Below are 25,273 nucleotides of genomic sequence, written 5' to 3'. Positions count from 1 at the left end.
GGCTGGTTCATCTCACAATGTCAGCACAAAACCGCTTGCTGGCACCACCACAGTTATGAGTGGGTGGCAACAGATTCTACAATGATCTACGAAGTTCCCCTTGGGAATGAAACTGCAGTAGTATATAGACTACAAGAGATCACTTTGACAGTAAGGTATTTAAAACCATTATTTTTTACATTTACTCTGCAAAGACGGTTATTTATTACAATTTCACTTCAATGTTTGACGTAGACGTAGAACAACATACTTCTTGAAGATATATCTGTCACTGTAGCATGCCTTCATTTATTAACTGAACGACCATCCTCTGACCTCTAACTACCTCAATCATAATAATCATGCTACAGTAAAACAAAGTCTGGTAAATATGCAATAGAAAATATTTTTTCGAGATACAATTCTAACAAAATTATAATATAGGAACAGTAGTATAAATAAAATGGAGGGGTTAGATCCAATCTCGCTAAGCCACCGGTCCACCCCCCCCCCCCCTCCGAAGCCCTACTACTTATTACTGTACTAATAATCTTCATTTGAATCAAAGTATTAAAATAACGAAAATATAAATTCAACATAGCCGCATCATTTAAACCGTTAACCTTGCCTGAAGTAATTACACAAATCTGTTCTTACGTTCTCTACTGGCGCGTTGCCATTGGCTGGACGAAGATGGTGTATTCGTTATGTTATGTAACACACGCGAGCTTCGACCCCGCGAATAGCGAATAAACCGGGTAATAAACTCCGCGAATGAGTGCGAAACGCCTAAAAACTTGGAGAGTGTAAAATTCCACAGCAGAGTGAATGTTTCCCCACAACTGTATCTCTGTGATTACTGTGAATGCTGAGCAACTACAAGATATCAAGGTGAATAACAGAAGAAGAACAGGAGTAACAAGAGTGGGATATTGCCTAGATACCTAAAATTAACTAACGTGGTATGACATTACGGTCGTTCACATTTAATTATAGATACTTCACAGACAAAAAAAGTCAATGCTATCACTCAACACTCAGTAATCAATTAATGTCAGATTGAGTGTTTAGTATCATGAGTGTGGCACTTGCATACCAAGAAAACTGCAAAGCTTCTTCGCTACAAGGTCTCTAAAAGACCAATTATTGAAATTTATAAAACATTTCAGTCCAAGACCTATACAAAATAGCAATCTGCGATTAATGTGGTCAGGAAATCGCGAAAATATGTTGTAAAATACGTTGGTGATATATACATAACTTAATAGGTTGGTGTTACAATTTTTAATCACCATTAAAATCGAAATATTCTTTTAAAAAAGCCGAATCAACGACTCAAAGTTAACCATGCGATGCCCTCAGCCATGTTCCAAGTATTTGATCGCAAAACGCTCAAATTATGTTGCAACTCATCTCAACCTCGGCGTGTTCAATTAGGCTAAATTTTGAAATAAACTAAAAATTACTTAACAACAACAAACAAACGTGTGAAAGGTCACTGCGATACACAGTAGCTACTGAACGCTGTAGTGCTTGAGCTTGAGTACGGATGTCGATAACCTTACATTGATAATAGTCAAGACGTCACCACATGCAGTATCAGTGATAAGTTACCATCAACACGTGATGACAGTGTGCCAGTAACCTACACTGAACAATTCTTTCGATTCAAACCCTTCATTAGTCGGGCATCAGCGACAATTCTTTGGCGAAGTTTGGATGCACAAAGTATTCAGGAGTTACAACCTCCTCCCTCTTTTGGGAAGGAAAGCTATTGAGCAATACCATTGACTATGTATACCTACAGTAGGTATATATAGTCAATGGCAATACATATCCAAACTGCATATGTTTTGGCTCATGAAAAAAAACGTTCTTCTAGGCATATTTCAGTTACAACCATCGGATGCAGATCTTCAGTCAATGTTAGGTCTCAGCATAATTTTGTTACCGACGTCTTATCCCCATCAAATACTACGCGGAGAAAACAACGATTCTAATCACTGAACAAATTGCATCAATTAACAAATTACCATATTTTGGTTAATTTATGTATATTGATCACTTTTATGTTGAATTTAAAAGTCAAATCGTAGATGATTGGTTCATAACTGTTTTAATATGCTGGGCTGACCACGGAAGTGTCACTGTCACACCAATTGTTGTTGGAATATTGGAATCGTTTATTTACGACAGGATTGCACAGTCCCTGCTGAAACGGAGATTAGGCAGCTTTGAAAAAAGGCTGTAAAGTATGATGTTAGATAATAATAGGTGAAAATCGTATCCATGCATTGAAGGGTCCATAACGTACTTCTAAAGTCCACGATGGATTGAAAATATACACTACATTTTAAAGAAGAAAACACGTGCTTGATGTTTAACCAAAATCTGACAAACTGCAATACAACTCTCCACACGGTAAGTGCATGTTCTGTTCGACACCGGCGCAGGGCGCAGAAGCGTGGGTGGGAACGTAGACGGAACTGATAAGCGAGTAACAAGTCCACTGATAAGCGCAAGACAGCTGGCAGCGTAATTGCGAGTGTCGCAACGATGAACACTACACGCGAAATGTGTGGACTTTGAACCTGACGAGTCAATAACCGCCAAAGTGTGTGGCTGGCACAAACGTACGAGGTTTCAACTGTAATGAGAACAAAGTCCAATCGGATTCACGGAATCGTTTCATGTCCGCTGTCGTTATCGTTAATAAATTAGTTTGCGATGTTGTAAACGGTGAATCACGCGATTGCGTAAGGTTGGTTTCCTGGCGTATCTTTAAAGGTTAAATGGAAATATTTTTGAAAATACCATGAATCACTTGTAATGTTATGTTTTGAAATGCGGCGGTCCATCTGGCGAGTGTTTAACATCAGTAATTACCGCGATCAACATTATTGTAAGTGTGCAAATATAGATAGACCAACTGCCTAAACCTACCAAGCAACAACTACTTTTAAGCACGATAAAAATCTGTGTAGCATTATTTTAATCAATGATTTCACTCTTCGTCTTCTGTATGGAAAATTCTGCTTGATGCTCGTAGACTTCAGCTGGACCTAAAGTCTTTACATTTCCCTTTACTTCTAGACTCCCTTGTACGCTCACCTTGTGAGATCTGGCTCCATCGATGGCGACTATGAAGCCGACACCGCACGCCTCCCTCTCTGCAGAAGGGTCGTACAGCCCCGAGGCTGGGGGTAGTGACCATGACGTCACCTCCTCGCTGGTCATCTCGCTCTGCAACAAACACAATCAGCTGATTAAACAAACATTCATGGACACAGACAATCATTTGCGTAAACAACCACGACGGCCGGGATAACTGGACAACAGTCCTCGTTTTTAGGTAGGCTCAGACATGCTGGACAACTTTTTTCAGACACCATAGAGGGTGAAATACAGTGCGGATTGCAAAAATGGGTCACTAAGTCTCATAACCTAGTCTACAATTCTGCTAAATTGGGCCGTGAATTTGTCCAATACGTGCTCAGCAGGTTTAACCTGCTGGGAAAACAATTCAAACTATACAACACATATTTCAGTAAAGGTTTGTTTCACGCCGAAGTTACTTCACTTGCATCTGCCACGAAGTGAGCGAGCTGAAGTTCTGTGCAATTGCACCACGTACAGCAATAGATTCTCTAGTACTCCTGTCTCGAGTATTTTATCAAGAAATTTTACGACAGACGGCGCCATCGCGAAGAGACCATTAACTTTTACGATGCAAATAGCGTTATTGGCTGAAAAGGTGTGCAGCACTTCCAATCAGTCTCACTACACGGTCGATAGCGTCTAGACTCAAGCAGAGTTGATCGGAATATCATATTAAATTACTCATTGCATAATTCAACACGTTGAACTGCAGTAAGCCTAATGTGTCCGGTGGCATTGGCCAAACTATGAATTGTGTTCGTCAAAGGATGAATACTTGGGAAAGAATAATTAAAAGTTTCTTCTTCATGTTTAACCATAGTATTTTCCTTCTGGATTTTCTGCTCAAACAAAATTAGGAACTTACAAAAAAATTATAAAGTTTTAGGCGATCACATAATTAAAGACAAGAAAACAAGACCAATTTCGTTAGTGCATATTTGTTCCAAGTTACGTGACGACAAAAAAATGAGGATCAGGGTAAAATACTTTCGAAAATAAGTCATAAGTAAATTTATTTGGCAAGATTTACATGAATGCATCGGCTAAGTCAGAAATTACATTAATAATGCAATTTGTCTTAAAAATAGGTACAATACCTTATTATAAAACAACTTTTGACTAAACAATTCATAAACAAAGTTGATTTACATTTGAATTTCAGTCAACCTTGTCGAATTCACTCTCAGACATTCTGTCCATATAAATACTCTCAAATATTGGTATATGCCGAGGACCAACTTTCAACAGTCGAACAGTGCACATTGAGTATGGGTTCCTTTCTCCGAGGATATAGGTTATTCAAATATTTTTAAACAGAAAAATCGACACCGAACAAATCACGTAAGATATTATCTGTACGAGGTTAACATTTACTACATGAGTCTGCATAGATGTTTTAATTAAATTGTGAACAAACAGAATGTCGCCAGTTCGATCCTAAAAATGCAAAAGCTTTAATGTGGATCGGGTTCGAAACTGTACCCAGCTGCCCTTGATTATTGGACGAACAAACGAGCCCTAAAGAAACAGCCGATATTATTCGATAAGCTAACGTCTCGTACATTCATCGCACAACCTTCACTAATCCTCTACAATGCACACTACAGTATGATGTGTCGGCGTCGCGTCGTTGAAATCTTAATCTAATTGCTTTGTCATGGACTATCCCAACATCACCATAAACATGACAAGACAAGCGCCAGTCCAGTGCGATGGTCCAGTAAAATGTTATCAGATGTTACGTTATTATCTACATTCCTTAAATGCTTCGCTGATGCGTCAGCTCGAATATACTGTCTCATCAAACATTATTGTAACTACTAGTGTTGTCATTTTTTAACTAAACTTTCATTTTTTAAATGGGCTCAGCAATCCATATTGAAATATTTAAAATTCCACGCAAAATATGGAAAAGGTCCCCATTCAATAAATGGAACTCCTATTTGGTGGGTTATTGCGTTTCATATGGTATCGTTATTAGGCCAATGTCAACTGACATATGGGCCTAGTTCAGAAGCCAACCTTCAAATCTTTCAAAATAGATATGGTGACCTTCACACTACAGTACTATTGTAGGCCTATACCGTTTTCCTCTAATATTTTCTTTACGCATTTAAGAAGTATAGATTGGTCATCAAGTTAATTTACAAAACTTATAAACACAATCTTTTTGGTTCTTTAGTCCGTAAAACACCAACAATGCAAGACATTTTGAAATTAAATGTAGTTGCTAAACGATTTTCAAGGCGAAGATAGGTGAAACATGAGTTTTGAACGTTTTGAAAGAGTGTTCAACTTGGTTACTATAAGATCAGCTGTTTATTTAGTTAAAATAATTTATTTAAGCCTTTCCGATCAAGGACAGCTGTTCCTAGTTTCGACTACACAATCTTTTTACACATAATGCAAGTAATTGTCCTAGGTAGGTTTGTGTTTGAAACAAAAAAATACAGGAACCGCCGGACCTCAGGGTAATCAAGGCCAGGGTCTAGAAGCGACTTTTGACTCCAATCCGTCATACGCTGATTAAGTACCGTTCTGAAAACGGCTGATATTACCTCCTAGAGGATTAAAAATATAGCAAACAAACTTAAAAAATGGTTAACAGGATGAATGAGATTGCGTAGCATTGTTATTGAACAAAATCAGCTGTTCTTCAGCCAAGATTATTGTAAGGCCGATGATCAAGGACAACTGGGTCCAGTTTGTAACTATCAAAAAAAAAAAAACTGACCTTTCCCAGGTTCGAACCCATAAACCTACACTTTGTCACACAGTCCTAACATCACCGCTTAATTAAGTTATTATTATTTACCATTTGAGATGAGGACGCCACCTCAAATTAAAGATAGTAGTATGAAAGTACAACATAAATTAAACATACCCCTTGAGTGAAAGGGCGCCAAATTAACAACCGCGAGTTGAAGAGCAACAAATTACAACTGAGTCACTTGCATCTGTGACGAATCACATAAACAATCAACACACGCAGTGATCTGACCTGACAAGGTGAATTCCACGAGCTTTCACTCTATATAGAGTTTACGATTACAGATTCTATTACAGGCTTCGTGGCGTAATCAAACACAGATCTAAAATACCCTTAACTACTCTCGACAATATAATAAAATCAAAAGAATGGCACGTCTCGAAGTATTTTATATTCTATTTGTGGTTAAATATCGTTAGCATTATCTTAGTTTTTATGGGAACTGTCCAACTCCTATATAGTCTTCTATCTGACGTAGTAATACGAATATGACATTTATTTGGGGTACAGACTTTTGTTTGAATATAGTGTAAAAATGTAAAAGGCGTTAAAAACGTTACGACTTGATTTTGGAGAACGAAGATTTCCGCACAGAACAAACCAAACGTAAAATGTTACGCAGACCCAATTACGTAAAACGTTCTATTTGTATTGAGGCAGATGTAGGAATTTGAATTGTACATGTGTTGTGTTATACAACTTTACCCTATGTGTGAGCACGTGGATTTTCTACGTTACTTTTCTGTGGTGTTATGCAACATATATGTAGCATACTGGATCTGTAAAAATTGGGACAAATATTATTGAGTTGTAAAATTCCATTAGCCAAACGAAATTAGGCAATAAACAAGTTTGTACTATTCCATAATATTGCGCAACAATCACTGCAAGTTGTATCTGCGTAAGAGCGTCCTTGAGGACAGGTAATTTGCATATCTCGGACGATGCAACTTTCGCAACCAATTGACGACAACTAAGTTAACTGACGAGGGTCAACCAACACCCAATGACGCGAGGGCTACTGCCGAAAATCTGGTTTGAAACCGTAGCACTCTCGGAGTTTTCAGAAATAAGGTAGGGAATTATAATTGGATGCAAAATAAAGGACAGCTAGTGAACTGCAGCTTTTAAGTCTTTAGTTAAATAAATCAATCATTATTGTTAAATTACTTCAGAAATAGTGTGAAGTGTCAGGAATGATCACCGTCGCCGTCGCCCTCAGTGTTCTCCAGTCGGCTCCCGCGACGTTACAATTAAATAAACACAGGCCTGTATTTCGTCCCCGACAACCTTTTGTTAAATGTTAATATGTCCGTATGTGTTCGTGTTTGTGTTCATGTGATTTTGACGACGTCCAAGCGACCGACTGTGACAACAATGCTTTGATTCTCGACATGCCCTACGTGACCAAGACGCAAACGGCGTGGAAACCATGGTTGTAGCTTCTATACAACATTTTTGACCTGTGACGAAAATTCAAGGTAAATAAAACCACTATTAATAGAAATAGTGTATTTATTGTGAAGGTTGCTGAAGAGAAATAGTATCTCAATAAATAAGATAGATCGAAATCGGTGATGCAAGAAACATAAGTGGAACATCACAACTATAATTTTCTTATCTATATACAACTGTCGTCCATCTACCAATACAACCAGTATCCTCATTATGCCAAGCATACGTTCGAAAATGTATTATATTGCAGAAATAAGTATAGGCCTATAGCTTACCGTTGCTATTGGCCCAAATACGGTGAAGCTATACACTTGCATATCTAAATCGCCTAAATTTCCATTAAAATGAGGCTTAAAGACCCCTCCACAGGGCCAGGGCCTGCACCTGCAACATGGGCCTTATGGGTCGCCTTGATGGACAAGCTGGTGAATAAATAACGACGAAATATAAACAGAAAGTCAAAACAAATCCAAGAAATTTCAATCCCATGTTTAATTTACTGTACAGCGTGGGGTGAAATAGAGAAGTTTGCACGGGGACGCGGAAAGGTCGCCCCCGGAAACATCACCCCCTACGTCATATTGACGTCAGAGACCGGGGGGTGATGTTTCCGGCCGCGGACACTCAATTTCAGTTGCAGCATGCACTCGTCGATATGACGAGTTATTTTTGAGTTTGCGTATTAATTAGATAATTATATTCACTTATCATATACAATTACCAGATTTTCTAATTAGAATTGATGATATTTCAAAATGCACACCCCGGAAAGGTCCCCCCCCTGCCATGATCTCCCCCGGTATACCTGCTGTAGGGCTTGGGCTCGTGACTCGAGCCAGCTATTGTTCACAAGGGTAGAGACTGTCCCATATTACCACCGCTCGACTGAACTCGCAAGAATGGGAAGGAATGGGTATTATTACGCAAATGTTGTGGATATTAAGATAAATACAAATTAACACTTTGATATTGTGCTTTCTCTAGACATTTCCCCTTAATTTTATACATCAAATGATGTATAAATTACATATAGTTTTTTTTCCGTCAACGTATAAAATGTATTTGAAAAACGTGGAAATGAAATAAAATGTTTATAGTAATAGTTACAATTAAGTAAGGAATCAACTCGTATTAATATGAGCATGCTTCAACCACTCAACATCATAATACAGTCAGTACACACTTGACAAACATATTTTCACATTTCCTAATTCTTAAATTGTAAACATTGAGCAATAAATGCTGTATATAATTTTTATACATTTAAATAATTGTCTGGATTTTATGGTAAAATAAATGCATTGAGAATATTCCTGATTTGATATTGGTGAAGGACTCTTTCCCGTAAAAAGAATTTAGAAAGTAAATATTGGTTAGTTTCTTCGGCAATAAACAGGAAAAAGCTCACACTGTTTACGTTTGCGTTGACAGAGAAGCAAGCAACAGTGTCACATTCACTTTATTTCATGATTTCACACTGCTGATATTAAATAACTAAATTGACATTGAAGTAGTACAGTTATTCCATGAACGGTCGCCCATTGTTTTGAAAGTTACACATTTAAATCTACCTGTAGTTCGCAGAATATTATACGTATAACTTAAAAGTTTGCAAGAGAACATAATCCTAAGTATAGTATCCACTATTCTCAGAGTATTGATTTATGGAATTCGTCTGTAATTTGCAGACTATTAATTCGTAGAGTACAACTGTATTTATAGCGGGAAGTATTTTTTGTAAAATAGCTTAGACTTCCCCACTTCAGGTATCCCTCCCAAGAATACCTGAGCCAAATACGTTTGTTTAACATAGTCAAGGAAAAGTTTAGTTAGTTATTTACTAAAGTCAGTTTCATCTTTTTACCATAATTCGTACATTAACATAATTCATAATTATCAGTGTTATCTAGCCTATGTACTTAATTCATTTGGAAGGGGTTAATTTGTGAACAGAACGCCTCATTGAGTTTTAAACAGATTTTGAAAATGGTAATGTAATTTGTAAAAAGTATACTCTGAAGTTGCACTAACAATATCTCTTTTTGTAAAAAAATACAACCGACTTCAAACGCTCTAAAAAGAATGAAATAATTTCAATAAAGTAAACTTTTGTATTAGGCAAGCTCACATATTTTAAGTCGGCGCGGCTCTATGATGATTTCCCCAGTGTTTTCTAGAGACCTGCTACACCGGTTTACATTTTTATAACCCTCGAAATTTTGGTATATCGATATAGACTACACACATTCTACAAACATGACATACCTTTCATGGCATAAACTTATAGGCCTACTTACACAGATTTGATTTCAGACAATTCTTGATTTTACCCAAGGGTAGAAGTATTAGAGATGTATAGTTCAAATCTACAGATTTCCTGAATACGAAGATCCGTTACGGTAGGAAAAAACAACATTTAAAATTGAAACAGTATGCGGGCAAACACCGACGATCAATATTTAAGTAAACTACTTGTAACATAAAAACGTCAATGACAGTTTGAAACCAGCTGTTAGTTAAAACAGCACTGAAACGACTTTAAATTATTAGCGTCGGCTTCTAGACTAAAAAAATTTAACTTAAAAAAATGAAATCATGGCATTGACATTCCCTTTCTTAGAAAATTATATTTATTTCAACACAAAAATCACGAAATCGCGAAAGTGGTTGATTCAGAATCTTGAAATGAAAAAAAAACTCTGTCACGTTTAAAAATATAATAAATCACAATTAATTGCACACTCTAGTGGAAATCGATGAAACCCACCCATATGAATTCTTGTTATCCGTTTACTTTTCCACTCTTTGCGTTTTTGTACATGCCAAGTCAAGTCTTAAAACATTACATTTAAAACAATTGTATTAAATCTTCCATAAATTACAAGAAACAGTGACTCATCCATTTTCCCCGATTCCGAATATTTGTGCGCAATCTTGGCGACTTATGTTCAGTCTCCAGCATTTTGGAGGTGTTCGCAATTCAGACACACCCGTTCCCATAGTCCGATTATGCTGGTTCACGAACTCGTTCTAATAAACTTAGGCTTACACGTTTGTAACAGATCTCATCAAACTCGCAGCGTTGTTGCCCGAGTTACCGCGCTCACGGTCACATATACAGGGTGTATTTATAAAGTCCCGCATGGGCTTAATATTTTCAAAACGGCAATAGATAAATCAATAAGATTTGGTACATAAACACCACACCTAAAAACAACGTTTTAAAGACTGTCAGTTTTCTGTCATACAATGGGGACATCCCGCAAGGAGTCAGAAGGAAATCTTAAATAAGAGCATAGGTTGATATTTACAGATAACCGTAGGCATATTCTACAACTTAGTATTTTTTGTATTAAAGCCATTTTTCATTTAGGACACAAATGATTTTTCTTTTTGCTTTCTATATTTGTTGTGCTCTTTAATAATTTATTTATTGCCAAAAACAATTTAAGAAAATATATTTAATTATTTACTTACATTATTTTTTACGTAGTTAAAATGACTAAATATTTGATTTGATAATTTGAAATATTATCAACATATTTTTCAACCTTTTCCCATATAAGAAGTGTCCAAACACTACCAAATAGGTAAAGGTACTACAGTAGCAAAATGTGTATTTATAAAAAGAAATAAAAATAAGAATAAGAAACGAAACACACAAATTTAAAGTGCGTAACACAAAAAAATTATCTTTATGCTTTTTCTTCTTTTTGTGCTCTTGATTTTGATTTTGATATATGTTATTGTTTTAAATTATATTGTAAATGAAGTTTGTACCGGTACTGTATAAATTCCTTGACACTTTGTAGAATATTAAATTGTTATTCAGTTATATTTTTGTATTTTCTTTCCATAATTAAAATGTATAGGCCTAATAGACGATTTAGTACTCATTGTGTGTATTCTCAATTTAAGTACCTGTCTTCCAAACTTTGTTACAAAATCCTAAATTTGTGTTAGCGAATTTCCCCTATAGGGAATAAGCTATAACCGTAGTACTCATGGTAAGACCTGGACCCGGGACCGATTTACTTTTTCGTTTTGAGGTCCCTAGATGCCAAAAACACCATCCGTTCAAATTCATAAATTTGATGAAATTTGGTACAAGCGTGTAAACCTACGTTTATTCGAACGAGTTCGCGAACCAGCTTGATCGAACCAAGGGTACGGGGGTTTATGGGGGGTTTTATGGGGTAAAAATTGGGTTTTCCCATTTTTGACACTAAAAACTTAAAATTTAGCAATTTCTTTATAAACCATTTTGTAGAGCTTAAAAAACAAATAATTTAGTATATTGAAGCGTTAATTATGCGCCTAATGGTTACGGAGAAAATTCCAAAAATCTGTAAATTTAAAATTTCCATGTTATACTTAGAATAAGTCAACTGTTGTAGTTTGCTTGTTTATATACATATTTTAATCAAATTTGGAAAATGCATTCATTTCATACTAAACTATTATCATTTTACAAAAAAAAAAAAACACCTTTTTACCCTCCCTGTTGCAGCAAACTAATACTGTTTTGATGGTTCAAAACTGGACCCAGCTGTTCCTGATCATTGGGCTTTAAATAAATGGTCCTGGCTAATGAAACAGCTGATCTTAGTCAGTAACAAAGCTACACAGATCATCTCACACCATTCTACACTCATAATTGGGTTAAAATACGCACCTAGGTGGCGTCCCCATATCAATTGATATTGATATATATTGAACTATGTTATTTAAATAGGGAATAAATGTGATATTTTTACAGAGACATTTTAGCGTAAATCCAATCAGGCAAGTGGAAATTCGCTTAGTCTGCAGGTTTGCTGTGTCGGGGGTATTTTTAATTATAATTGGCACTTTGTGATACATTAATTGGAGTATATACGAATGTTACTATCGTTTAAGCGATGTAATACAAGTTTACAGCTCAACATTTCAAATTTTGATTACATATTAAACATTTGAACTCACGTATATTTTCCCCTTAGTAATTATGAAACATAATTTTGCAAACTTCAGTAGCAAAAAGGTTTTATAAACATATAAATCTTATAACAAAACTAATTTATTGGTATATCAACACTGATTGCAAGTCCTCTTCTAGATTTAAAGTGATTCTGATATTTTGATTATACTTTCATTATATTTTGACTCTATTCCAGTGATATGAAACTAGCCTAGGCTGTTTCTGAATAAAGGTACTTTTTGGCATAACCTTTAGAATAGTATCATTTACATATTTGTAATTATTAACAATTAATTATTTCGATAAGTTTAAGGGATTAATCCCCTAAAAGATATTATTATGTTTATTCTTATTTAATAATCTGTTTCTAATTTTCAAATTATTAATTAAATCGGGGCCAAACCTAAGGCAATGCGATTCATTTTTAATACATTTAGAAATTATTCTATTTTTAACAAATGTGTTGCTTGCCAATTACCATAGGGTGTAAGGTAAGTTTACTGATGTTGATAAGTATAACTACCATTTAATGCAACAGAAAAAATGTATACCTTACGCATTATCGTTGGTTATGAATTAAGTATAAAAGAATCATTTTTTAAAGTCAATCTTTGCTCGCATTATTTAGTTGTCTTAGAAGTTCATACACATCTAAATCTACTGATTGATATTTCACCACAGCGTCTGCAATTTTCTTCTGTGGAAAAGCTGTTGTCCAAGCGACAATAATAATGAACGAGCGGCCGACCCTCAGAACAATGGACTTACGAGGACGGGCAGCAGGTAGGCTGCCGAGCAGCCCAGCCCTACTAGGGGTAGCGTTTCAGGGGGGGACGATTCCTGGGTGTACTGTACTTAGGGGATGCCTTGCCGGGGAAGACCTTTCCGTTTCTACTTGTTTGAATTAAAATTAATATCATAATTAGTTCATATCAACTAGATTTTGATAAATTACTTGCCAAGCCCTGGGGGGAAACGATTCCGGTCGCGGACATAGATCTTATACCAGCTGGTTGTCTGGTTTCGTGACGTCACGTTTAGCCTGGGGGGTGATGTTTCCGGGGGTGACCATTCCGGCGACCCGTTTGCACAATACATTTTTGGCCGGGGTTTCGACCACGGGACGACCTCTAGTCCTATTTAATAGGCAAGCATGTTTCTTGAAAACCTTTTTTCTCAGCTCGTGTGCATCGCAGGAAAAAAATCTACGCCGACTGATGAAAGATGGATAGTTTCCTGTAGATGTGCAGAATTCCTTTATAACTTAAAACAGGTTCAAGAATAAGCACAAAAAATAATTTTAAATAAACAAAATAACATGGGCCTGATGGGTTGCCATGCTGGTGAAGAAATAACAACGAAAAATAAACAGAAAATTAAAACAATGAACAAAAAATGAATATTCCAATGACATTTTATACAGCGTGAGGTGAAAATAGACAAGTCTAGAAATAACATATTTTTGTTCGAGTTTTCGACCACTGGACGACCTTTAGTAGGCTATAATTTAATCCCCAGACCAGGTGGTACAAAAAACCCTGCACATATGCATATGCATGCAACGCATTTGCCCTGCTTATAGGCTCAGTCTCTTGCTCAGGTCAGTCTCTTGCTAAGCTTGGCTGTTGACTCCACCTACCTATGGATAAACTGCTAACTGGAACCTGATTATCAAGTCACCTGAGGCCACTGAGGGTGCGCGCTTGACTAGAGGCGGGCCGCGGGGACTACGTCTGCGGCTCAGCTGTTGCTATTTTTAGCGCGCTAATCCAGTCCAATGACTCCTCGCTCCAGCGTCTGTAACCCTAGCTGTCAGCTGATACTCCTTCAAACGTCAGCTGGTTACCCCCCCCCCCCCCCCCCCAGGACTGGCGCCCACACCGGCTATCGGTCAAGGTCATGGTCGTGTCGTCACTGTAATAGAAACGCGTAGTTGGCACTTGGCACTTCCAATTAATGATTGAGTATGGTACACCAATGGAAGCTGGCATAGAATCTACTGCACACCCACGCTGCCTTTGTAACACCAAAATGTGGCATGCAACATGACCAATGCTGCCATCCCCCTCTCTGACGATGTTACACATTAAGCAACATATTTTATTCCATGGGCAATATTATTATTATTCAATGGCTAAAAAAGAAAATTCAAGATCATAAAGTTGAAGCGTATGCCTACTCGAGATAGAGCAAACAAACTGTTTCTTCGAGTTTTATTTGGGGAGAGCATAATATGATAATATGAAGACAAGAAATTAAAACGATAAACCTAGATAAAAATGTGTACTTACTAACTTACAGTATGTATAGATGTTAATTTCATAGGTAGTTTTTAAATTTAACAAGTAGGTCACAGTAGGAGAATTCTGCAGGTGATCTAAACTAAAGGACTTGGGCTGGTTCAACTCCCTGGTTCATAGAATCTTACCCTCCCATACTGACCTTGAATCCCTTTCAAAGGAAACCTGTTTTAGTGTATGAATGAAGCAGAGGGGTGGGTGGGTTGGTGTTAGTGAAACAGTATGACGCAGAAAACACATGTAGGCAGACACTAAACTTTAAAACCATCAAAATATTTCCAATCATGGAGACTATCAGAAGGACCTTAGGTAGAGAACCCCCACTGACTTTTATATATGAACACCATTAAATCTTTAAATACAAAAACTTAGGTGGGTCGTTACATGGGAATTTTGTTGTTAACCGGATATCCATCCATGTTCTTAGTAACTTACTGCCGAAGGGATTGTATTAAATAATAAATACAATGAGGTTTAATGACGATTGATTCTATTAATGTTAAATCGTTGTGTTCACACAGTTCCCTAATCTAATAAGCCTAAAGTTTAACTTTAGGAAAGCCAATGATATTGGAGGTTTGGTGCATTTAAAATAGGTAGGCCTGATGAGAAATATATAATAGGGTATCTAGTAAAATCAATTTAAGCATAACTTAAGCGAGTATCTAAAATAACAGAATCCTTATTCAAGTCTTGGTTAAATCAATAAATTACCTGTAAAAGAGACAACAAAAGGCCTAATTTGTTATTGTATGCCCTAGCTTATGTATAGTTAGTACAAACCACCCAATTAAGTTAACAAAGTTACTTAGTTAACATTCAACACAATTTTAAAGGCAATTCTTAATAAGTAAAACAAATTACGTAAGAAGTGGCGCAGTTAAATTTTCAAGTTTAAACTGAAAACTTTGCTTGACAAACTAAGTTAATTAAGGCTATTGTAAGTTGCTAACTAAGTAATTACTACTGATCTTAAAATATCATCTTGCAGTGTATGGCTCTTTAACTAACCGCAATACTATACAAACACTTAAAAAGGTTGAAACGTTTAGGTAGCTTACTGTAATCTAAGAGATGAAATACCCGAATAATGATCTGTACAATAGTTAATTAGCATCCTTATCAATATCAATGTAATAAAAAACTCTGAATTTTAAGGTTAAGTAAGGACAAATAATAAATAATTATTAAAAAGTAACTAACCAGGTTATGTAAAACTGCAGCAGCAGAAAAAATCACAGAAACTTAATTCTTGTGTCCAAATTGATACACCTTCACACACAATAAACTGAAATAATTTGTATTTACTATAAAAATTCTGACTTAACAATGCCTACAAAACACGATTTAACTGAGAAAAACAAACAATTTCAGCATATGTAACAGCTGTTTTGACACATGTGGACTTGACGTAACCAAGAATCAACAAAGACAGTTCAATAGGGAATTGCACTTTTCAGGATGGATTAAAAAGCCGGCGTTGCAACGGTATTTACGGACACACATAAACGTTGCACCGGCTCCCGAACTGAACTGGAGAAAATATTTTGTAGGGTCGGGGCTCGGCTCTTGCAAAAGAGTTCGGTGCGGCGAACCGGCGAACTAAAGCTTGCAGGGTTCGTCGATAGGTAGCGCGTAGATCTTTGCATGCGCCGAACATGTGATCGATTACGAATTACAACGCCCGCGTTTTTATGAAAGCGATAAACCGATGTTAACTATTTGACCCCTTAATTGAGCAGAAAACAAATTAACTTATCGAGATTTAGTTTGTGTGAGGTCGTCCAATGGTGGTGTTGACAAAGATGTTTTGTCTTGATTAGATTGAGACAGGTCACACTGTAGATAGCTTTTTGACTTTTGACTTTATGCTTGGTGACATCTTTGAATTGAGTTCACATAGTAATCACACACAGATCTTTATTTACTATTATTTATAAAATCCGTAGTTTAAAAATATGCAGTTGGTTTAATTTTTTTTTAATAAGCACTACATTTAACAACAAATGTCATTAAGTGTTTAAGACGTTTCTTTGTATTAAAAAATGGTTGATCGAAACAGTAAAGGCTTTAAAACACTCTAACTTTCCTTAACACCTAATTCTTTTATCATTGCAAACTGAAAGGATAAATTATTTTATTTATCATAGTTGGAAAATTTAAATGAATAAACTCTGATGTTCTTACTCATTATGGCATGAGCACATTTGTTCAACTAAATGATACTCTCTATGATCAAACTACTTTCTACATATTCTCATTGTACAGTATATGGAATTTATACGTCAGTCTAAAGTCTATAGAATTGCAGATTGCTAAGCTTTGCTCTTATACCCATCGTCTTATTTAATTTATTGAAATTTGCAAGATCATCACAAACTCTGCTAATGGTTGGGTTACTTGCAGTCTGCCACTGTTCAAAAACTATATTCACTAAAGTACATTTATCTCGTAGGTTCAACGCTGTATACTGTAATAAGTTAATAAGTAATCTTTCAACCAGATTCTCGTAGGTACAATGTTATATGACATATGTAAAATACAAATGATTTATGTTATCCTACTTTTATACCATTTAGCCCACATTTGAAGAACTTCTTCTTAAAGAAATTCACTCATAATGTCCATGAATGCCACTCAGCAATAAACAAAAACACGGCAATAGCTTCATAGTACTTTTTAATTTTCTAAGGGGTTTTTAATTAATTACAAGGGTTCATTCAATTTTTAGATGATTCGGGAAATATTGAAGAGCTGAATCCCGTTGCAATATATATTTTTATTGAAAACGTTTATGGTTTATGCTTAGTGATCTAAAGATTGGGACTGTTTCACAGATACTATGGGCATGATCTGGAACTCGTAAAGATATGGAAGTTGATTTTTTTCAAAAGATAGTGTTTTATTATTTTTTACTATTTATTACTAACTGTAGACCTACTTGTTGTCACACTACGCTATTTATCTTACCTCATTTTTCATGAGGTTTCCGAAGAATTCATTATTGGAATTGATTGCACTGGAGGAAGATACTCGCTTTGTAATTCTTGTTAAAGCCTCACTCAATGATTCTGAAAAATGACAAATTAATTAATTGCTATACCCATCCAGTCAAAACATGGCAATTTTTATACATTTTCTTTAAAGTAGGGGCTCACTTTATGTGTTTGATTTTTTTATTTAACTAACATTTATCTTTGAAGTTTGTTTTACAGGCATTGTGAAGAACTTGCTTTTTCACAGCAACTTGATTCTAATCATTGTACCATGTTAAGTTATGTCAATTACGTAAGAATCCCCCTATTGCAAACAGAAACTAACACAATTTCGTGAATTACAAAGTTAGGAGTTATTTATTAAAATACTGTAACATTTTTATGAAATTTCTTATATTGCTGATGAAATTATAAAACAGTTAGATTAACACACGTGCAAACATGTACAAAGATTTCAACGTTATATTTGCTTACGAAATGTAATAACTGAGTTTCTAATACTATCTGCAATCCGTAAATGATCGAGTTTTTTGTCACCCAACGAAATTCGTCCATAAAACCTTTTGTTGAGATAAATTAAACTCATTTTAATGGATTTTGACTCTTACACAGTACTTATATTAGTGAACACAGAATAGCAATATTGTTATTATGTGGTCGTCGCCTTGTACACAGAAATCTAGTACGTGTACGATATCTGTGCCTTGTACCAATATGTTTCCGTAATGATAATTTATGTGTTGCAGTTTTAGATACAATGATGTTCTTTTCCGTCAATTGTAGGCCTATATTGTCTGTGTTGGATAGTTTTTAGAAGGCGTCAATATACCATTGATACTCTTATTTCCGTTTAACTATTCAGTTTTGATTTGTTTCACTTTGATAGTATTTTTCAAAAATTATACCAACTAGTGTATTCTGTCAATATGTGTTTCGACAATTTTACCCAAATCCCCTCACCTTCTTTTGGCCTTTCAATTTTCAACCATTTTAGCAACTTTTTAAGCCATGAAATCAAGGCCTTATACAATCAAGTAATTTTCGACCATCCAACCAGCATTTCTTAGCATATTTAGCGAATTTCGTGTTATGATGGAAAACCTATCATTTCGATCATTTATAGACGTTTCTTAGCCTATTTCTTGTATTCCGTGCGTATGGATAACTTTTCTTGTACTTTTCATTATTTTTTACTTTTTTTGCTCTGCCTATGAATACCGATCGTATGGTTGCAAATCTAGCCATTTTCAACAATTTTAACGCCCTACTAATTGCATACGTTCTAGCAGTGAATCCTTTATTTTTTTTTTCAATTTTAGCAAAGTTTGCCCTTATAAGACGTTTAGGTGGTCTACAGCAAACTTTAGCAATGTCTCCCTGTTTATTTGATGCAAGTTACTCTGGTCGCATGAGAGGCTTAAAAGGCAAGTTATCTTATCTTTTTGAAGTCTTCCGGCAGCTGATAACGTGTCGATGGATAAACAATGAACGTATAGGGAAAATTGAGTGGGTCTAATGTATACTCGACGTGTTCTATAGCAGATTGAGATAAGGTCAAGAGTCAAATTCATCGATAAAACATGAAATTTAATGTAATGTTTTTTTTTTGTAAAATCAGTACCACCATAGATTAAACGGTATTTTTTATCTATGGCACCACTTAGTAACCTTGGTACTTATGAATGGATTTGTGGAAGTATTGCGAAAGTCGCTGCTTTCCTAAAACTCTGAGGTTTTAAATGTTCAAATCTAGATTTTATTCTGTATGTGTTTAATCAGTACTGTAATTATTTAGCATATAATGATGACAAATTGAAAAGAACAACAATACAAATTAGTATCTTTGGTTAAAAATAATTCTAACCCATATTCTGTCTCCAATGCTGATTTATTTTTTTTATTTACGGCAAAATCATAATTTTACAATATTTGCATGTATGAAAATTATTGGATAGTAGGCCTAATCAGAACCAGATTAATAAATATAGAACATATATATATAATGCTATGCAAATACATTTTATGATTACAATAATTATATACAATAACATGAAAAAAGTATGTGTCTTAATCAAATACCATTTCTTTACGCAACTCACATCCCCAGCCATTAGTACTCGTATAGTAGGCCTACATACATTCTTAAATGAAATTTTCTTTACGGTAGCAAGATATTCTATATATTTTGCACAATGTTGATTTACACTCGTATGGATCGTCTATTTTTTTCAATGTGTCATTCATGAACTTGCTGATATGATTTTTTTTATTTTTTATAATTTAGTTTTCAAAAGAAATTTAATAAAACTATTGGTCAAGCTTGTGGTTTGATAATCATTTGCCAGATTAATCACTAGACAGAAACCATCGTATCGATAAATGATTACATCGTTAGTTTTATACGTCAGCTCATGAAATATAGAATAAATTGAATAGTTCGATAGGTAACCAATAATTTATCTTTCTAATTCTTTCAATACTGTGAGATTGAGATGTAAGCATTTAAAGTACAGTATTTTAAATTTTAGTTGGTGCCTTCAACCTATCAAGAGCAACACTGCAACGCACATGTGCTGCAGGACTACTGTTGTTGACTTGTAGGACTCCACTTCACAATTTTGCAAAAATATGGGCATTTAGCAGTCGATTGGTGATAAGAAAATAACCGCATTAGACCCAATGATCCTGATAAACTAATGAAAATATTAAATACCATTACAACAATGCAAAACAGCTGATTTATGTCGAACAATGCTTTTAAGATCACAGAGAAATCTGTCTTAAAATTGATGGACTATAAAAAGTAAATTTAATTTTTAAATACGATTATTTGTATTACTTCTGACTTCACGTAACCTATTTTTAGTGATAGTGAATTTGCATCACGGCATGGAGTGTATGGTATTACAGTACTGGGCTGTTGTAGGACTTAAGTCCTCTTCCTTGGGGTAATGTTTACAAATACTGAGTTGGGTATAGTTGGGTATGGCATAGTTGGTTGGAAAATGATATTGGTTTCTAACATGTAGGTTAGGAGCTTTACCAGGCACTGATTGTGCTAATGCTGTTGAGTCATGATTGGTTTGGTTATTGTGGTTATTTTAGTTGTTTTAGTAGATTATTGATTTAAGTAATTGTGATACTTTGACGTACCCTGGTGTCTACAAGGAGTAGTAAAGTTAACTGAGTTGCAGATGCTGGATTTCATCAGCTGTAGCAACGGTCGACCTGCCCTAGACACCACTGCCATGGCGAGGCATGGACCATCTGAGAAAACATTGTGTTAGAGAGAAGTCTTATATCTACATATACTAATAATTTAGGTAAAGCCAATTATGGCTATCAACTCAACAATTTGCTATAAAAACATTCAATGGATATAACTACACTACTACACTGTAGATAAAGAGAAAAGAAAAAGCGATTGCTGAGAAATCATATACAGCTTCTGAGATTGCAGTTCAAAAAGAAATACTATGCAATTATGAACATAATGGTGAAAAGATAGTGGCGATTCAAGTACAGCGCTCTTACATTCAACAACTGCATTTTTTCACATTCACTTATCACACAGTAAAGACATGCTTGCACTTAGAATCTGTCAGATGGCTTGTGCATGCAGATATAACAGCAAGATCGATCATTTCCATAGTACTTAATGCAAAGCATAGTGTTACAAAACTGGCTAGTTAAAATAACAAATTTGTGCAAGGAGTCTGCTTGTCTTACTTTGGGTGTTACCACAAACATTTTTATTTCCAATTCCTTTTATCTTTACATGCATTAAATATTCAATGTTTAAATTGTAGCATTTCTCTGCAAAACTGCAAAGTTAAATAAAATGATCATTCAGTCGTAAAAGTCATGCCTACGCTTTATCAAAGTGATAACGCAAATGGTTGGCGGCGGCTTTATAGTTTATCAAGGACAAGTTGGATTTCTACACGTGAAGTATTTAGCGTTTAATCTATAACGCAATAAATGCGAAGAGAACACCTTGAAATGCACACTTGTAATCATTGTCATCAAATTTCGTATGTTATTTTATACAAACAAAGGATGTATAATCTCGTTTAAACAATAATTTATTTTATTAGTTATTACTTGATAAATATGTATTACTGTGTTAATTATGTATGCATATGTGATAACAATGAATTCAATAACTATGTGTTGTTGGTTACCTTAATATGTCACATTTTAACTGAACTAAATAGTACTATAAGTATACATATTGAGCAACATTAAAACTATGTGAAAGAATGTGATCTGAAGACATACTACAAGCCCTACTGATTATTATTAACCCTGTGTAATTCTCAAAGTTTTTTTTATCACAATTAAAAAACCATATTAAGTGCCTTAAATACGTGTGCTTCGTATTTAGTATTTTAAGCTTTTAACAGAATAAACATGAGAAAAGATTTTTTTTATCGATCCTATTGGGATTCAATAGATATTTAAGTATTTTTTAATAAAATGTTCTCTAAAGACAGCCTGCAGTTAAATAATAGAAAACACACACACATTTTAAATGAGCACTGTTTTTACCGCATTAAGAGTCAGCTGTTTTACGAATGTATTTTCCCCCAATGGCAGCTGTTTTGTGTTTCATGATGACTGACATTAGCGAAATGGATGCCGAAAACAAAAACGGGTAGTTTTCTTCTTGATAGATATTGTATAACATGCTAAATTTGGCAAAAACTTAACTCTTAAAACACACAGAACAATAACGTACAGACTGTAAATGCTCTCCAATATAGCCTACATTGTTGACGTTGGCTAGCAACCATAACCTCAAAGTTTACAACAATACAATTTCCAGGTTTTCTTTACTTGTCTATGTTTTTGAAGGGCCAGAACTCAGACAATGTGGCCCGACCGACGTTTTTCTTACCGGGATATTATATTTCCTAATCCTTTATTGGTACCCCAGGTTATCGAGTTTGAGTAATTTAGTGATAACTAATGTTTTTAAGCGGACAAAGAGTGCAATATCGTGTTTTTTTCGAATCCGGGAATGTGTCTTGAATTTTAAACTCGTTTACTACTGTAGCCTAAGAAACTTAAAAGTCAAGTCTTTGGTGTTAATTAATTATATTATTGCAGTTCGTAGAAATGATTCGTATTTATATCATTCGTAAACATTGTTTACCAATACAAACAACTTGATATACAAAAGTTTAACACTTACTGACACAAGCGACTTGTCGAATGTCGAACCTTTGCTAGTCACCACTGCATTCACCGGCACTGTATAGTATGCTCGATGCGGTCAAAGTAGTTTCTGAATCTGAATAGCCAATAACACTCGCATAACGACGTCGCCAGAGTTCAAACACTAACTGCATTGTATTTTTAGTTGGCTTTTGGAGGGGGTTGTCGTGGTTAGCTCCAGTTAAAATATACATTTTTCTACAACTTGTTGATTTGATAGGCCTACATATCTTCTTTAGCTTTGTGAATACACCTTTTCGAAGTGTTGGGATGGATTGTACCATTGTTGAAATAAAAAAATTATGCAAGTTTTACAGAAATTGATCCTTTCACAAAAAACACACTAACGACATAATTATTTTTGTAAAAAATGTCAATTGGAGCAAAAGTAAGTGTAAAAAAATTCCCAAGTTAAAAAAAACAGCCGAAATTACATTTTTTATTTTAGTAGATTACAATGCAATTGAGCTAAAAATTAAGAATTATGTTTTTTTTATTTATGTTCATTATTATTATTTTAATTTTGAATTTCATGTATTATTGTTCAATTTTGAAGCAACGTCAGGCATTACTTCATTGTTTTATCTCTTGTTCAATGAACAATATAAATGTATAAAACTAAATAGATGTATTTATCCTTCGCATCCATCTAAAACCCAATTTTTTAAATGTTGTACATTTCAATTTTTGTTCTATAACCCTCAAAAATATAGATACTGATTTTAATAATTTTATAAAATGTATTGTAATGCATATTACATTTTTAGATTTCTATTTAATCCAAACTTTAGCTTTTGGAGAATATTTTACATCTAGACTTGACAATTTTAAACAAGTGAGTTTTGTAAAACTATGTTTGGACTTAACACTGAGGAATCACTGAAATATGTTTTACTGTTGATAATCTTGCTATAGTATGGTACTCTTATTCAACATTTTGCTGATAGATAATAGCTAAATACTGTACCTAAATCATATTAAAGCTTATCAAATATATTATTGAATTTAAGAAACTAGCAGCATATTTGTAAGAATAACGAAATGGAGTTGTGTATACTCACTATTTTGGAATGCAGAAATGTAGCAATTGACAGCAGAGTTACATTATCTGTTTACATAGTCTGTAATACCAAAGTGTATTTAGTAATACCAAAACTGACCTATTGGGTTTCGCACCTTTGCACCCATTAAATATGAATAGACCTTCAATTTATCTTTGTTGCATAATCAATGGACCACAACTAATCTTCCCAGATGTCTAGGGTTTTCCAGAATCTTTGTTTGTTTGAACGTTTGAAGCTTATTTGCTATAGCAAAAATTTCTTAGATCAATATTTGGCAGAGACAACGAAATAGATGGGTTTAAGGCCTTATACTCTCTGTGCCTCAGGAGTAGGTTAATAAAATTATTTACATCATTTTACCAATTTTCACTGTGTTTGGGCTCTTTATTACAAACTCAAAATACACATCCTATCCTATACTCTAAAAAAAAGCGCGTGTATGGACAAAATTTATTTTCCTCCAAGGATTTTTAATTTTTTGGTTTATTACAGGGTGTTTGGCAACGAGGAATCGATTGCAGTTGGTCACAAGGCTGAGAAAAATCGAGTTTCTGCCCTGCAGCCCTTGAAAGTGCCCATGTTATAGTCAATACCTTTTTATTGCCGCAGTTTATAAACAGCAGCTGATACAGGTTATTTTTATTGCAATCTATCTATGTATTTATAAAGGTGTGGTGTTTAAAAATGTATTCTTTGTATCATCTAAGTGTGGTCCTATTGATTACCGTCAATATCTTTAATTTAACTAATTAATTTATATAATAAATTTAATGCTGAATTCAATCTGAGAAAAGCTCGGTCCCCTAGTAGTTTTTGTGTTGTTATTCATATGTGTTTAAAAACATATGGTGTTAGAATATTATTTGTTTAGTTTTTGTTGGTAAACATTCTGGATCTTGATTTATTGTAAAAGCTACCTAATAAAGTATTTGTCTTATTAAACTATATTTTAATTTAACTTACGATAACACTACATGGTGGCAGCGGGTTTTTTTTATTGTTTTAGCAATACAGTACATAAAGATGAAAGGTTTTAGTGTTCCTTCCCCAGAACATCTTGATTTTAAAGGAGAAAACTGGTCTAAATGGAAATCCCGTTTCTTGCGCTTTCATGCGGTATCTGGGCTCACCAATGAAGACGAACCATATCAGGTAAACACCTTACTATATATGATGGGCGAAAAGGCCAAAAGCATATTTGAATCATTTACTTTGACATCTGAGGAAAGTAAAAGTTTCAAGACTGTTTTCAAAATTTGATACATATTTCGCTCCTTCTAAAAATGTAATCTATGAGAGGTACATGTTTCATTCTAGGGTTCAACATGAGGAAGAACGTGTTGAGAGTTTGATTCATGATCTTCATGAGA

The 25,273-nt window shown here is 34.8% G+C and overlaps 1 protein-coding gene and 1 long non-coding RNA gene across 2 annotated transcripts in view; both read right to left on the bottom strand.

Annotated features, from left to right (window-relative positions):
* LOC128983935 (uncharacterized) overlaps positions 1-16,165 on the bottom strand; it is a 78,006-nt gene extending 61,841 nt beyond the window's left edge. Inside the window, exons 1-2 of the mRNA XM_054403211.1 lie at positions 15,827-16,165; positions 3,091-3,222 (exon numbers count right to left, since the gene is read on the bottom strand). Coding sequence (XP_054259186.1) covers positions 3,091-3,216 — 126 coding nt within the window. The 5' untranslated portion in view covers positions 3,217-3,222; positions 15,827-16,165. The remainder of the gene's footprint in view (positions 1-3,090; positions 3,223-15,826) is intronic.
* Positions 16,166-17,593: 1,428 nt separating this feature from the next.
* Positions 17,594-22,888, bottom strand: LOC128985839 (uncharacterized). Its single transcript, XR_008490082.1, has 3 exons — positions 22,817-22,888; positions 20,773-20,886; positions 17,594-17,694 (listed from the first exon to the last, which is right to left on the bottom strand). It is a non-coding gene; the product is annotated as an uncharacterized LOC128985839 (long non-coding RNA).
* Between the last annotated feature and the right edge of the window lie 2,385 nt (positions 22,889-25,273).

The sequence above is a fragment of the Macrosteles quadrilineatus genome, unplaced genomic scaffold, assembly GCF_028750875.1.
Source record: "Macrosteles quadrilineatus isolate MER2022 unplaced genomic scaffold, UCM_ALF_1.0 Scaffold_2__2_contigs__length_208266976, whole genome shotgun sequence".
In the NCBI taxonomy this organism is placed as follows: Eukaryota; Metazoa; Arthropoda; class Insecta; order Hemiptera; family Cicadellidae; genus Macrosteles; species Macrosteles quadrilineatus.
This window is presented reverse-complemented; position numbering and strand designations above follow the sequence as displayed.